At 38.8% G+C, this 13,763-nt stretch overlaps 1 protein-coding gene across 1 annotated transcript; it reads right to left on the bottom strand.

Moving 5' to 3' along the window:
* Positions 1-1,580: 1,580 nt before the first annotated feature.
* On the bottom strand, positions 1,581-13,696 carry LOC110968919 (probable E3 ubiquitin-protein ligase HERC4). Its single transcript, XM_022218934.2, has 23 exons — positions 13,234-13,696; positions 13,039-13,162; positions 12,651-12,727; positions 11,415-11,636; positions 11,196-11,287; positions 10,834-10,964; positions 9,721-9,839; positions 9,569-9,642; positions 9,373-9,482; positions 9,240-9,299; positions 7,871-7,976; positions 7,583-7,778; positions 5,564-5,712; positions 5,350-5,466; positions 5,132-5,230; positions 4,880-5,044; positions 4,647-4,787; positions 4,359-4,525; positions 4,198-4,264; positions 4,053-4,123; positions 3,335-3,518; positions 3,137-3,239; positions 1,581-2,237 (listed from the first exon to the last, which is right to left on the bottom strand). The coding sequence occupies exons 1-23, from the start codon at positions 13,448-13,450 to the stop codon at positions 2,020-2,022; spliced, it is 3,009 nt and encodes a 1,002-aa protein (XP_022074626.2). The 5' UTR covers positions 13,451-13,696; the 3' UTR covers positions 1,581-2,019.
* Between the last annotated feature and the right edge of the window lie 67 nt (positions 13,697-13,763).

A 13,763-nucleotide genomic window follows, 5' to 3' on the forward strand; every position in this document is an offset into this window, starting at 1 on the left:
AAAAATACGCGATGGCTACAGAAAAGACATAAACTAGCTTTTAAAAAATGCATGAAACAATTACAGTAAGACACAAATTGATCACAAAACGACACAAGATAGCTGTAAAGAGACACAAAATTACTAAAAGCTAAATAAAAAAATTCAACCAGGCAGAAATTTAGCTCAAAGAAACAAAAAATAAACAAATAAAAAACACATAAAACTATAAAGAGAAACAAATTAACTAAATGACACAAAAAATGAGCACAATGAGACACAAATTCTTTTAAAAAGATGCACAATGGCTACAAAAAGACTCAAAATGCCTGAAAAGAGACACAAAATTACAAAAAGTGACACAAAACAAATACAACCAGACACAAATGTAGCACAGAGAACTTCAATTTAAAAATAAACAAAACATAATAGTAATAAAAAGACACAAAATAAGTACAATAGGACCACAAAAAGACCCAAAATGCCTGTAAAGAGACACAAAATTACAAAAAAGTGACACAAAACAAATACAACCAGACACAAATGTAGCACAGAGACACAAAATTTAAAAAAAAAAAACAGCTGTAAAGAGACACAAAACGCCTAAAAGAGACAGAAATTTCTACAAAAAGAATAAACTGGATCAACAGAAAGAGCACCACAGTCTGTTTATTCCTGCAGCTTCAGGTTCTGAATAGATCCACAGCAGCACCACAGCGCCACCTGCTGGATCACCTCAGTACCAACAAACACCACAGCTCCCAGTGGCTGAGCAGCCCTGCTGGAGTACTGAGCTCTCTGAGGGCTTTTCTAGTTGCTGTTGTTGGTTTTGTTGTGACTGTTGTTGTGGATGTTGTTGCTGTTATTTTTGCTGTTATTGTTCTTGCCGTCATCGCTGTTGTAGTCGATGTTTTTGGTATTGTTGTTGTTTTAAGTTATTTATTTCATAATCCTGTCAAAATTAAATTTTAACCCTCCTGTTGTCTTCATTTACGGACACCAAAAAATAGTTTCCTTGTCTGAAAAAAAATCCAAAAATTCAACAACAAAAAAATATCCCCAAATTTCTGAAAATTTGCAAAACATTCAGGAAGAAAATTCCAATAATTCCTTCAAAGTTTCCCTTAAAAAATGTATTTCATAAAAATCCCCCAAATTTGGGAAGAAAATTATTGTAAATATTTTCAAAAAATGAATAAAAATCTTTTAAAAAATCTTAGCATTAACTAATGTAATTATAGATATATCAGTGAAACTTCTAATATTTTCTTTAAGAACATTCACAAAAAAAATCAACCAAAAATCACTGACTTTTTTGTGAATGATCTTAAGAAATAATTTTAATACATTTCTTTTTTTTTTCCACCAAAAAATTTTCAAAAATTTCCCAAAAATGTTGAAAATGTGGAAATTTTCACTGTGGAAACATTGTTTTCCCCACATTTTCAAATTTTAAACGGGTCAATTTTGACCAGCAGGACGACACGAGGCTTAATTAACTGTTTCTTCCTAATTTGCAGCAGTTTAACTTTATCGAAGCACAGTTTGAGGGTATAAATGGTCTTTCACATCTTAATGAATAAACAGAATATCAGCTGGAATTGAGGCAAATATGGGATTTCAGTCCCAAAACTGTTTATTTCTTTAGAATATACAAAATAAAACACTTCAAAACAGAATTCTGACAATAATCAACACATTTACATAGAAGTTTTAGGGAAGCAAACAAGTGTAACACCCAATTCCACGTTATCGAATTCAGATATTTTACAGATTTATTCCTGAGGAGACGTAACAGATGTAAGAAAAACTTAAGACTTCGTTGCAAACTCTACACACATACAGCTTGAATTCATAATTTCAGTAAAAGGAATGTTTTTTATAAAGTAATCACTTCATCATCATTAATTCTATAACTTTTATGTTCAATAAAACATCAGCCGCTACAGAATGGGCTCAGCTGGTAACAAAGTGCTCTACTGTAAACTTAGGTCCTCTATTTAGCTCAGATCCCGTAAAAACCTTGAAGATCAAAGCTGCTCATTGACGGATTCTTCTGTTGTTGCTCAGGGCCTCCATCAGTTTGGTTCGCATGATCTCCTTGGTCGAGTACAACGGGATCTGCAGCTCTGAGAAACACGTCTGTGTTTCAGGATAATACCGGTCGTAGTCGAGGTCCTCGACGTGTCTTACTCTGATCTTCATGGCGATTTTGTCCTTGCTGAGAACAGGCACCTGTTCAAATCCTGTCACGAACCCTGGTGGAGGAAGAAAGTCAGAGTTAGTGAGGAACTAACAAAAGTCAGTACACCTTGACTCTACTTGAAACATAGCATATTTCTGGAGACTCCTCAGACTACTTTTCTGCTGTTCTTTGATGGATCGGCTCGTGTTGCTCTAATTTGCTCTTAAATGCATCCCAAAGATGTTCTGCTGGATTCAAGTTGGGCCACATTCTTGTCCAAGTCGTGGTTTTCTTCTGTTTGTGTGATTTTGTGTTTGTGACATTCACGGTGCTCCCATATCATCATACTACCACCTCCATGCTTCACTGTTATTACTATGCATTCACTGTGGTAGTCCTGGTCTGGTTCACACCAAACAAATCCAAACATAGCCCAACAAATTTATCTTGGTCTCATTAATCTGCAATTTTTTTTTAAAGTATCCCAAAGATGTTCTGTTGGACTCAAGTCTAGTCAGTTTTTGTTCTGTAGAAACTCTTGTGTGATTTTTTTTTTTTGCCATGGATGGTTCTCATGCTGGAATACTTCACCCACAGACATTCATGTTACATCTATAAATGCCATCTCCCCAACAGCTTTTGTGCTCATTCAACCCCATAACATCATACTTCCACCTCCGTGCTTTACTGTCAGGACTGTGCGTTCAATATGGTGTCCTGGACGGGGATGCTGGATGCCCAACAAACCTATCTTGATCTGAAATCTATCTCATTTTTTGTCTTAATTCACAAATGGGTAATTGTCTCTGTTTAATTTTAAGTTGTTCCTGTTTGGGTTTTGTTCAGAATACGATTGTTCAACAAAAACGAAAATTATTTCTGATTATCTAACTGTAATGTTAGGAGTTAAAACAATACTGTCTTGATATAAGTGTCTTTGTTTTCTATGTTAAAATCAGCTACAATACTTACAGAGGAAGGCTTTCTTCTGATTCTCACTTAGTTCTTCAAAAACCTCCCAGAACATCTGGACGGTGTGGTGGTTAGAATTAAAGTCTCCCTCATAACGAGTGTTCTAATAACAGAGAAACAGACTGCTGTGATTACTGTTGTTAAGGTTGTGATGAATCAGAGAAAACAAAACCACCAAGCTCTTGTTTTGGACTCCACCTGCTTGAGCTTTTCCCAGTCCTGGAAGTGTTTGCCCACCATCACCTCCTGCAGCTCCTTTGGCCTGAAGAGCTTCACCAGATCCCGTTCACACACCTGGAAGAAGCCGCGCTTGAACGCCTGAAACACAGTCTCCACCGATGTGTTGAAGGCATGATTCACGTAGGCGTCCACAAACTCCCTCCTGTCCAGCAGAAAAACAGCAGTGATTCAACAAGCAGGTCCAAACATCTGGAACATCATTAACTCCTCTTATTCTATTCAGTCCTGTGGGACAAGTTGGTGTCGATTCAGACAGAATTCAGAAAGTTTTGCCTGAATTTTGAGAATTTCATCTGTTTTCAGAGTTGGGAATTTTTGTTGTTTCACACTCTCAAAAACATCTTAGCTCTTTAAGGGTTCAGTATTTCCAGAATAAGGTTCATGAACCTTTACTGTCTGTGGAGATGACCCCAACTATATCTAGTCTGAACCACTTCACCACCTAAGGTTCCTTCCCAACCAGTGAGGTGATATTCCAACCAGTCAATGCCTCCAGGGGCCCACTCCTGTCCACTGCCCCGAACCCGATTTCCAGCCCTGCAGTTGATGAGCCCATTGGGTGTTGACCCCATGTTGCTTTTTCGACCTGTGGTCAACCAACCCTCATGGGTCCCAAGGCTCGTCTGCCAGACAACATGAACTGAACAGACTGACTCCAGTAATAAACGGTTCTTACTTGTTTCGACTCGTCAACGGCTTTTCAGGATTCTTAGGATCGAGGTCAACTTCTTTCCCATCCCAGTTGATCTTTAAAGAAAGAAAAAGATACTGATGATCACAGCTTTGATAAAAGAGTCACTGATCACCTGCAAAGCACCTACCAAGAAGTCCATGTACAGGATTTCAAAGTCATCGTCTGTGTATTCTTCCAGGATGGCCTGCAGACTCCTTTAAACACAAAACCAGGAGTCCAGTGTGTTTACAGGATGGTCGCAAGAGTCAGCGCTTTAAAGTGCAAATGAATTAATGAGTTTTCACTCACTCTCCAACAGTTGGGCTGAATTCTATCATATCCTCCAGAGAAGGCTTCACTCCGAGCAGCTTCTTGAACAGAACCAGTGGGAACGGCAGGTAAATGATGTGCTGGTTGTACAGAGCGAGTCCACACAGAACCCCAAACATGTAAAACCGCTGGTCCTCCTGTGCTGCCTGAGGTAAAATCAGGAAAAGTAAAAAGTTTCCATGAAGGTGTATGACTTCATACTGCAAACAGTGACGAAACATGTGACAGGAAGTGCTTGGAGTTCAGAGGGTTAACATAAAGTCTTACTGTGGAGGGGAACCATGCCAGCGTTTCAGAGTCATTGAACATGAACATCCCAGATTCTGCTGAGACCATCTCATGAAAAACTTCATAAAAGAAGTCTTTTATGTAGAGGTTGTCGAGTTCAAAGTTTCCATCAAAAAAGACCTGCAAGACAAAACGAGCACAAACTAAGATTTACTTAAAAGAGTAACTAAACAATAAAGCAAGTGTTTGCATTGTTGCCTGGCTGTGTTTACCGCAAGTCGCCTCTTGTAGTCTTTGGGATCAGCAGCAGCCAGCTCTTCAAAGGTGTCCTCCAGAACCGACGCTCGCCTCAGCTCCAGTTCAAAGTATTCATAATCCATGTCAGGGCATCCAAGACTCATAAAGAAGTTCACCAATAATTCAGGAATTTCTCCTACCTGGGACACAGTGCAAAATTTTATTTTCTCGCAGTTTATGTTGTGTAAAACAGGATTCCTGTAAAGTTGCAGTGAGTCTTCAGTTACCTTGTTGTAATAAGCATTCAAGCCAAAAACCATTGTCTTTGACTGCAGATCCATCACTATTGGGAAGTTACCAACAATAACAGGCTGAGGATTGACCCACTACAAAGAAAAAGAAGCACACAACAAAATGACAAAAGAGCCGTCTCAAAGTGGATTCCATCCAATGATTATTCTGTGAGCTTCAGCTCACAGAATAATCAGGCAGCTGTTTTATTTACCCCACGTCTGCACTGCAATCGCCAGAGCAGAAGATCTCCGTGAAGAAAGTCTCTGTAAATCACCAAGCAAAAATCGCTGTCTGGAATCCTTTGCGATTCCGCAACCTTGCTGTTGGCCTAAACAAGAAACATTTCATTAGCTTTTTATTCCAACTTATGAGATAAAACTCTGACAGAAAAGTAAATTCAGTATAAAAGTGAGGAGAATACTAACATTGTACATGTACTGGAGGACCTGAAGCAGGTTTCTGACTCCAGACTTGTAGGGATCAGACTCAGAGGTCAAGATCACGGCGATGGCTTGCTTCCACACCGTCACATATCGAACCATAGTGGAGGCTGACAGCGACGACCACCAGTCCCCTGGAAACACACCGTGAACATTGGCTAACATGAACTTCATCTGAATATGATCGCTTCTTTAAAAGACAGTTTTTACACTTTTCGTACTAAAAACAATCTTTCATAGATTTGTCATAGATCTTCTGGAAGTATGACAAAATCTTTTGGTCAAAAATATACAGACAGCAACTTGAATGATCGTTTTGGCTTCTTCCTCACTTTGGATTTCGGTGCCCAGCCATGTCTCCTCTATATCTCCTTAATGACAGATGGTGTATGTGGGTGTGTGTATGTCAGTATGTTTGTGTGTGTGGGTATGTATGTCTGTTCGTATGTCTACGTATGTGTGTGAATGTATATGTGATTGTGTATCTGTGTGTATATTTGTTGGAGGGTGGAAGGTTTCGGGTTTTTCACAGTGTTTTGTATTGTGTTGTTTTTGTTTTTATCCTCTGTGAGGCACTTTGTGTTACTCTATTGTATGAAAAGTGCCATATAAATAAAGTTGATTTGATTTTGATTTGATCAGTTTTTGTGATGTAGACATTTGTGTTAATCAGATTTTCTTAGTTTCATGGCCTCCTCCTGAGTGATTATGATTGACTACAGCTGATCCAGTTTAAATAGAACCCATAAGATCCACACATTCCACTCAAACTCTACAGTGGGAAAGTCTGAGGAGCTCAGCAAAGATCTGAAAAACCAAATCATTGATTTGAACAAGTCAGAAAGTCACTTGGAGCCATTTGAAAGCAGCTTCAGATCCACAATCATCTGTTTGTCAGAATAAAGTTCATGGTCCAGTTGTGTTACTGCCACCATCAGGAAGAAAACACAAACTACCACCTGCTGCTGAGAGACCATTGGTCAGGATGGTCAAGAGTCAACCAAGAACCATCAGAAAGCAGGTCTGAATGAATGAGAAGCTGCTGGAACACAGCTGTCAGTGTCCACAGGGTTTTACAGCAACATGAGCTGAGAGGATCCATGAAGAAGGAAGTTCTTCCTTTAGAAGCAGAACCTTAAAGCTCCACTCAAGTCTGCTGCTGATCACATGGACAAAGAAAAGACCTTCTGGAGGAAAGTTGTGTGGTCAGATGGAAGAAAAACTGAAGGTGAGGCCTTTAACCCCAAGAACACCAAACCTACCATCAAGCATGGAGGTGGCAGTATCATTCTCTGTGGAACTGGAGCTTTACACAAAGTAAATGGAATAATGAAGGAGGAAGATCACCTCCACATTCTTCAGGAAAACCTAAAACCATCAGCAGAAGGTTGATCTTGGACACAGTTGGATGTTTCAACCAGACAATGAGTCCAAACACACATCAGACGTGGTAAAGAAATGGTTCCATCAGGATAGAATGAAGGTTCTAGACTGGTCTCCATAAAGTCCTGATTTAAACCATCAAGAACCTGAAGAAAACAGACAGAAAGGCGACAAATGTAGTTGAACTGAACCAATTCTGTCCAGAGGAGTCAAAGATAAACCAGGAGATTGAAACTAGAAGAATTGAACTGAGGTGGAAATGGACAAATGTAAACATTTCTGTATGGATATATTTGACCCAGCAGATTTTGTCATATTTCCAGAAGACCTTTTAATAAATCTATAAATTAAAATTCATGATTGCTTTTTGTGACAAAGATTCATGTGTTTCAATGATTCCATGGGAGAGAATTAAGAATTCTTGGAGTCATTGGAAACTCAAAGACTAACATGATTTAAATCGACTTTACAAGTGTGTAGAAACTTATGTTCATGACTTTATATGGATGGATCCATATTTCCCACTAAAAGCACAGAGTTTGGTCGACATTTCACCAACGTTTCACCAGAAACTGAAGAAGAAGAAAATAAAGATATGCAGATGTTTCATTGTGATGCTACCTATGACCTGGAGACTTTCCACCGACAAGCTGATGACGGCAGCAGCGACCGCCTCGGCCAGCTTCGTACTCCATTGCCGAGTGTGTTTCTGGATCACATGCAGGAGTTCGATGAGAAGCAGGTAAATCCTCAAACCCTCAACGCTCAACGTTTTCTTCTGCAGGGAGGGAAGCAGCTTCAGGACGGCAGCCTCAACCTGGAGAAGGACGATGAAGGTCAGGAGGGTAGACATCAGGTGGAGGATTCTGCAGATATGTTCAACAAATGGTATGTTTTATAGTCACACACCTCAGCTCGAACGTCGTCCTTCTTCACCAGTTTCTTAAACGCTCGTCGTGCACGTTTGAGGTTCAAGCCGCAGAACTTTGGTGATGTTTGGAAATGTTTGTCTCTGCTGAGAAGATAAAGAAAAACGGAAGAGGTTCTGAAAAGTTTTAAAATGACAGCAAACTTCACAACTAAACTTCTTCACAGTTACTTTTTTAACAGCTTACTGTCATTTTACAGATTCTCCCTGTATTTTTTTTGTTGAATCACAGATAATATACAGGGAAGTCAAGGAAAAACATTTTATTTACATGTTAAAACAAGTCGTAAATTACATTCACATTAAACATCTGTATTTTAATGAAAGGGAAATTAGTTGTTTAACATTTAACCATAAAATTACACGTTTTCTGTACTGTAAAGTTGCAAAAAAATAGAATTATTCTACAAATATTTGCTGATACTTGAAGAAAAATGATGAAGATTTGTATACTTTAAATAAAACTGCTGATAATAAAATTTTTAACTGTTTCACTGAGGTTTTTAAACTTTAACTAACATGCAACACAAAAAGCTGTAATAATATAAAAAAGCAATTCATTGTTTTACATTTGACCATAAAATGACGCTATTGTTCACTGTATTCAAATTAGCAAAATTACAATTATTTTACAGTTTTTTGGCTTTAAATTTTTTTTTTATAACTGTGCATGTTTCCATACTTTTTTCTCTTAAATTGCACCCAAAAAAAATTTAAGTATTGGCTGTAAAATGGTAAATATTTTTTTAAATGCTATTTTACAGATTTCCCCTGTTGTGTTAAATTCCAGATATCGAGAAAAAAATCACAGAAACCACAAAAAACAGGCCAAATCTGTAAATAGCATTCACGTCTGTATTTTTACTAACGTTCTTTTATGATTCATCACCATAAAATTACAGTTTTACTGGTTCAAATATCATTATTTTACAGACATTTGCTGTCATTTTTCCATTTTTATGCAGTTTTTGATCATTATCGAATCCCTACATTTTTTTGGCATCTTTGCTGACAGATTTTAACCATTTCTAATTTCATATTATTTCATAAAATGCAAAGATTGTAACGATAACGTTGTTCATTTTCCCTTTCTTCTAGTGAGGTGCATCAGATCATTCAGCACCACAGAGCACAGCTGAAAAATGGTCATTCGTCTGAAATACTGGACAAACTGATCAAATATTCTGATAATCATGTTATTAAGAAGTCACTGAAGTCACTGCGGTTCATCATTCAGCAAGATAAAAGGCTAAATTTACAATCTGTGTACTTATTTTAGTGAGAAAAAAGTCAATAATCATCACTAATAACTGAAAATGTAAGAATGAAACAGATAAAGAAGATTCAGACCTCTGCTCCAGGAAGCTTTGGTTCAAGCAGCACGCAGATGAAAACATCCTCCAGATTTCCCTGTAAGGATTCAACATTTTTAGAGAAAACATCAGACTTTTGAACAAACTACCAGCTGGTGCATCAAACTGACTGTGTGATCTTCTTCCACGACTTTGGGTCCGACTCGGAGCTCCATTTATCGATCACGTCGTCGAGGCGATGCTGAGTTAAACTCTCAGGGTTCGAATCCTCGTGAACGTCCTGAGAAAGAAATTAGATTCATTATGCAGCGGATGTAGAAAGTCTCCTTGTATTATGGTCTGTACTGCATGTGTCACTGCTGGTACCTGATGAGACAAACATGTCGCAAATGAACAGTTTTCTGCAGCAAAGATGTTTCTGATTTCCATGTTGTTGGGCTCTGAAATCATTAGTAAACCTCTTTTATTAATTGCATCTTCAGTAGTGAAGTCTTTTCTGCAAAATCGTGTTCGGTTACCATTCGGCAGCTGAACAGGAAGTGGAACCGTCGGATCGTCTCCACGTCCCAGCTGACCCTGATCATCACATCCAAATGAATAAACCTTCCTGGTATCAGTCAGCACCAACGTGTGATTTCTGAGTGGATAAAAACTACAATTTTAACTCAGTAGAGCCACAAACAGACTTTTACTAACAACCTTTCTGTTCATACGAGCCCCGTTTAATACATGATAGAGCCATATTTTCTTCAATAATGAGCTCATTTATGCACCAAAAGATCTCAAATTAAAATTAGTACAGAAATAAAATGGAATAACCAACAACATGTGACAACAAAAGCTAAAATTTGTTCCTGTAAGTGCCTCAAAAGTTGGTGAAATGTCGGCTAAAGACTATATTTTAGTATGAAATATGGATCCATCCATACATATACAATCAAAGGAACTTTATGGGGACAAAATTTCACCTTCAGTTGAAAGAGCTGCAGTTATTTTTGCATTTTGAAAAGTGAAATATTATTCATTGTAGTCATTTCAGATCATCTTTTTTTCTATTTTTACTAATTTTGAGTCTGTTTTGCAATTTTGAGTAATTTTAGACCATCTTTACCTCATTTTGGTTTAATATTCAAGTCATCTTTGGCTATATGTGCAAAATCTGTAAAAAACTATTTAAAATAATTTGAAGTTTTTCCAGAAAAACTCAGAAATGGCATAAAAATAGCAGAAAACCACTCCAAAATGACTTGGAATTTGTCTGAAACTTGTCAGAAATTGTCCAAAACAACTTCAAATCTGTCTAAATTCCACAAACATTGTCCAAAATTACTCAAATTTTGTCCAGAACCACACAAAAGTAGTCCAATAATAATTAAAAGCCTGCGCAAAATGACTCAAAAACTTTCCAAATTGTTTAATATTGGCGTTGTGGTATTCCAGCCTAAAAAAGTGAAACTTTGTCTTGTCATATTTGCCACACATCAGATTTCAGAAACTTTCTGGAGATTCAATACCATCTTCAGTTGAAAGTTCTGAAGTTATCTTTGCATTGTCAAGGGTCAGTATTACTAAAATCAATAAAGGTATTGTTGGAAGAAAGAATAAACAAAGAGACAGAAGATGGTCTGTACCTTCCACATGCGATCTTGGTGACTTTGGCCCCCCAGAGTTCTGCCACCAGCCGAGGACGGACTTCATTTCTGGTTGAGTTGTGTCCAAGTTGTCCAAACTGACCGGAGCCAAATGTAAACACTGAGCCATGCTGAGGAAGAAACATTGTGCATTGTGGGAGTTCAGCCAATAAAGGGCCACCATGACAAAGACTGATGTGATGCTTAATGCTGACCAGCCAGAGAACTACTTCATTAGACCTGCATCCGTCTTATCTTTAGTTGTATTTTCTATGTATTTAGAACTTCTTGAAGGTTAATCTTATTTTTTACAGTGTTGCAGGTTAAGACAGGAGAAAGTCAGGAGGTTCAGGCTGGCTAACCTTTGTTAAAATGGCCGTGTGGTCTTTCCCACAGGAAACGTGAACAGTTTTCTTCATGTTCAGACACTGAACTGAGGTTGGTGTTGATCTGTCTGTAGGGAGGAAACATAAAGGTTCTGTAAGTGTTCTCGTTAGTAAAACACAGGACCTGATGGTGGTAAAGCCAGCTGCAGCATTACCCTGAAATGAAAGTGAGGGTAAACCTGTAGATCTGGATACCTGTGGTGTCTCCGAGGCCCAGCTGTCCACAGTCATTCCTCCCCCAGGAGAACAAACCTCCAGACACCGACAGAACGAAGCTCTGTTCTCCGCCTGCACAGACCTGGACCAGCGGGATCTCCGACAGCGTTTGGACGAGTTGAGGAGAACCAGAACCAGAACTTTTCTTCCCCAAACCCAGCTGGCCTCTGGAGTTCTGGCCCCACGTAAACACCCGACCGTCTGTGGAGGAACCGCTGAGAGTCTTTATCCTAAACTTACACTGTACAGTCTGGACCGTAGCTGGTCAGAGAACAGTTCATTCATTTCAGTTCATTTCTAACTTCAGAACAAGAACAGGGTTTCAAACTGATGCAGCCAGATGTTGAACAAGTTCTAAACTCAAGTGGTGATTCCAAAGGTTCCAAAGACACCAAACATGTCCGACTGAATGACGGTGAAATTTATTTAAAAGTAAAATAAATTATACAAATAATACAATTAGATTACAATTATAAACTTCATATATTAAAGGATTCCAGAACGTTCACTGAAGGTTACTTTATTGTAACCATCAGAGAATGTTTTCTAAAGTTCCCTGAAAGTGACAGAAATTAACTTTCAGGGAACATTCCCAGAACATTCTAGAGTCTTTCAGGGAACATATTCCAAAGGTTCTCAGAGTGTTTCTTAAAGTTTACTTTATTTTAACCTTAAGAGAATGTTCCCAGAATGTTCATTAAACTTTTGGGAACATTTGGGAAGTTTCTATAAAAATTACAAACAGCAACCTTCAGGGAACATTCAGGGAACATTTCTTAAAGGATCCGAGAATGTTCACTGAAGGTTATGTCAGAGAATGTTCCCAGAACATGCAGAAAACCTTTAAGAATGTTCCCTGATTGTTCTCCCTAAAAAATGTAAAAAAATTAACCTTAAGAGAACATTCCCAGAACATTCTAGGGACCTTCAGGGAACATATAAAGATTCCCAGAACATTTTCATTTTCGTAACCTTCAGATAACGTTTGGATATGTTCCCTGAAGGTTACCTGAAAGTTGTCCAACATGACAAAAAACGTCAAACATGAATGAAAATTGTCAAAAAAAATTGTTTGAATTTGTTGAAATGGCTCAAAAATGTACAAAGACACCAAACATGTCGACGAAATGTAAAGAAATGATCCACAAGGTGCGCTCTTATTTATTTAAAGCATCATAAAGGTTCAGGTTTCATAATACTGAAGTGTTGCTGTACCTCTGGTCAGGACGACTGAATGTTTGATCCCACAGGAAACCTGAGAAACCTGGATGTTGGAAAACGCTTCTAGAGGCCTGAAGGATCAGGAAACAGAAAACAACACAGCTGGAATACAGATTCCTCAGAGTACACCGTTTAAAATGTAGTTTTACAGATTTTTTTCTGAAACCACTCCACTCATATGGGTTCACTTTAGACTGAACTGTTCTATACTGGACATGAAGTCTGTAAAACACACTTTGCAATTTGTGAAACCTTCATTCTACTCATGAAAATGCTTTAAAAAGGAGAGTTTCATGCATTTTTTAAAAATTAGTTTTTGCATCTGAACCTCATGAAAACACTAATAAAGTAAAATTCCATCATTCCGTGACCCTTAGCTCACCTGGCTGTGGGGGGAGTGTGGGTAGAATCCACAGAGAGTAGAGCTCCTCTGTCTGACAGCAGCATCACATCAGCTTCATCTCCACAGCTCACCGCCTTCATCTTCTCTTTGCTCTTCACGAACTCTGCAGACAAACACCTCATCAGTTTGTGTTTCACAGGTCAGTAAAGTCATGTAGGAGGTCCAGGTGCTCACTCTGTTTTCCTCTGACTCTCCTTCCGTCTCTGCTCTCAGCTGTTCTCATGATAAACGCGTTTCCGTTGGATTTAACGAAGCCCAGGACGCTGGAAGCCGCCGACAGGTCGGACAGTCTGTAGCGGACCTCCAGGTGGTGGACGGCGGCCTCGTCTGGAGCCTCCGGCCGCCGCTGGAGCCAGAAGCCCCGCTGGCTGTCCTCCCCCCAGCAGAACATCCTGCAATGACCGCTGGAGCTCCGGAGGATCGGCTTTATCAGCAGCACGAAATGAAACTTAACCGGAGCTGGAAAACGAAACCTAAATAAACGGAGCCCGAAAACGAAAGTGAAACTGATCCTGAGTGTCGATTTTACACCAAGTATACACAGCAAGAGCAAACAGTGAAACAGAGCTGCTGTAAAAACATCAGTAGTTGGTGTCTGCAGACCAGCAGGCCGCACAGAGAGCTACAGTGCGCAACTTACGGCTTTAAAGGATGATTTCACTTCAAATATACTTAGAATTTAGAAGGTTTATCCAAGCAGGATT

This window comes from Acanthochromis polyacanthus, chromosome 8 (assembly GCF_021347895.1).
Source record: "Acanthochromis polyacanthus isolate Apoly-LR-REF ecotype Palm Island chromosome 8, KAUST_Apoly_ChrSc, whole genome shotgun sequence".
NCBI lineage: Eukaryota > Metazoa > Chordata > Actinopteri > Pomacentridae > Acanthochromis > Acanthochromis polyacanthus.

Coding starts and splice junctions, on each gene's coding strand:
- LOC110968919 (XM_022218934.2), bottom strand. CDS start 13,450: ATGTTCTGCTGGGGGGAGGACAGCCAGCGGGGCTTCTGGCTCCAGCGG. Junction 4,265..4,358: donor TTCAGCCCAACTGTTGGAGA/GTGAGTGAAAAC, acceptor TTGTGTTTAAAG/GAGTCTGCAGGCCATCCTGG. Junction 3,240..3,334: donor ACTGGGAAAAGCTCAAGCAG/GTGGAGTCCAAA, acceptor CTCTGTTATTAG/AACACTCGTTATGAGGGAGA.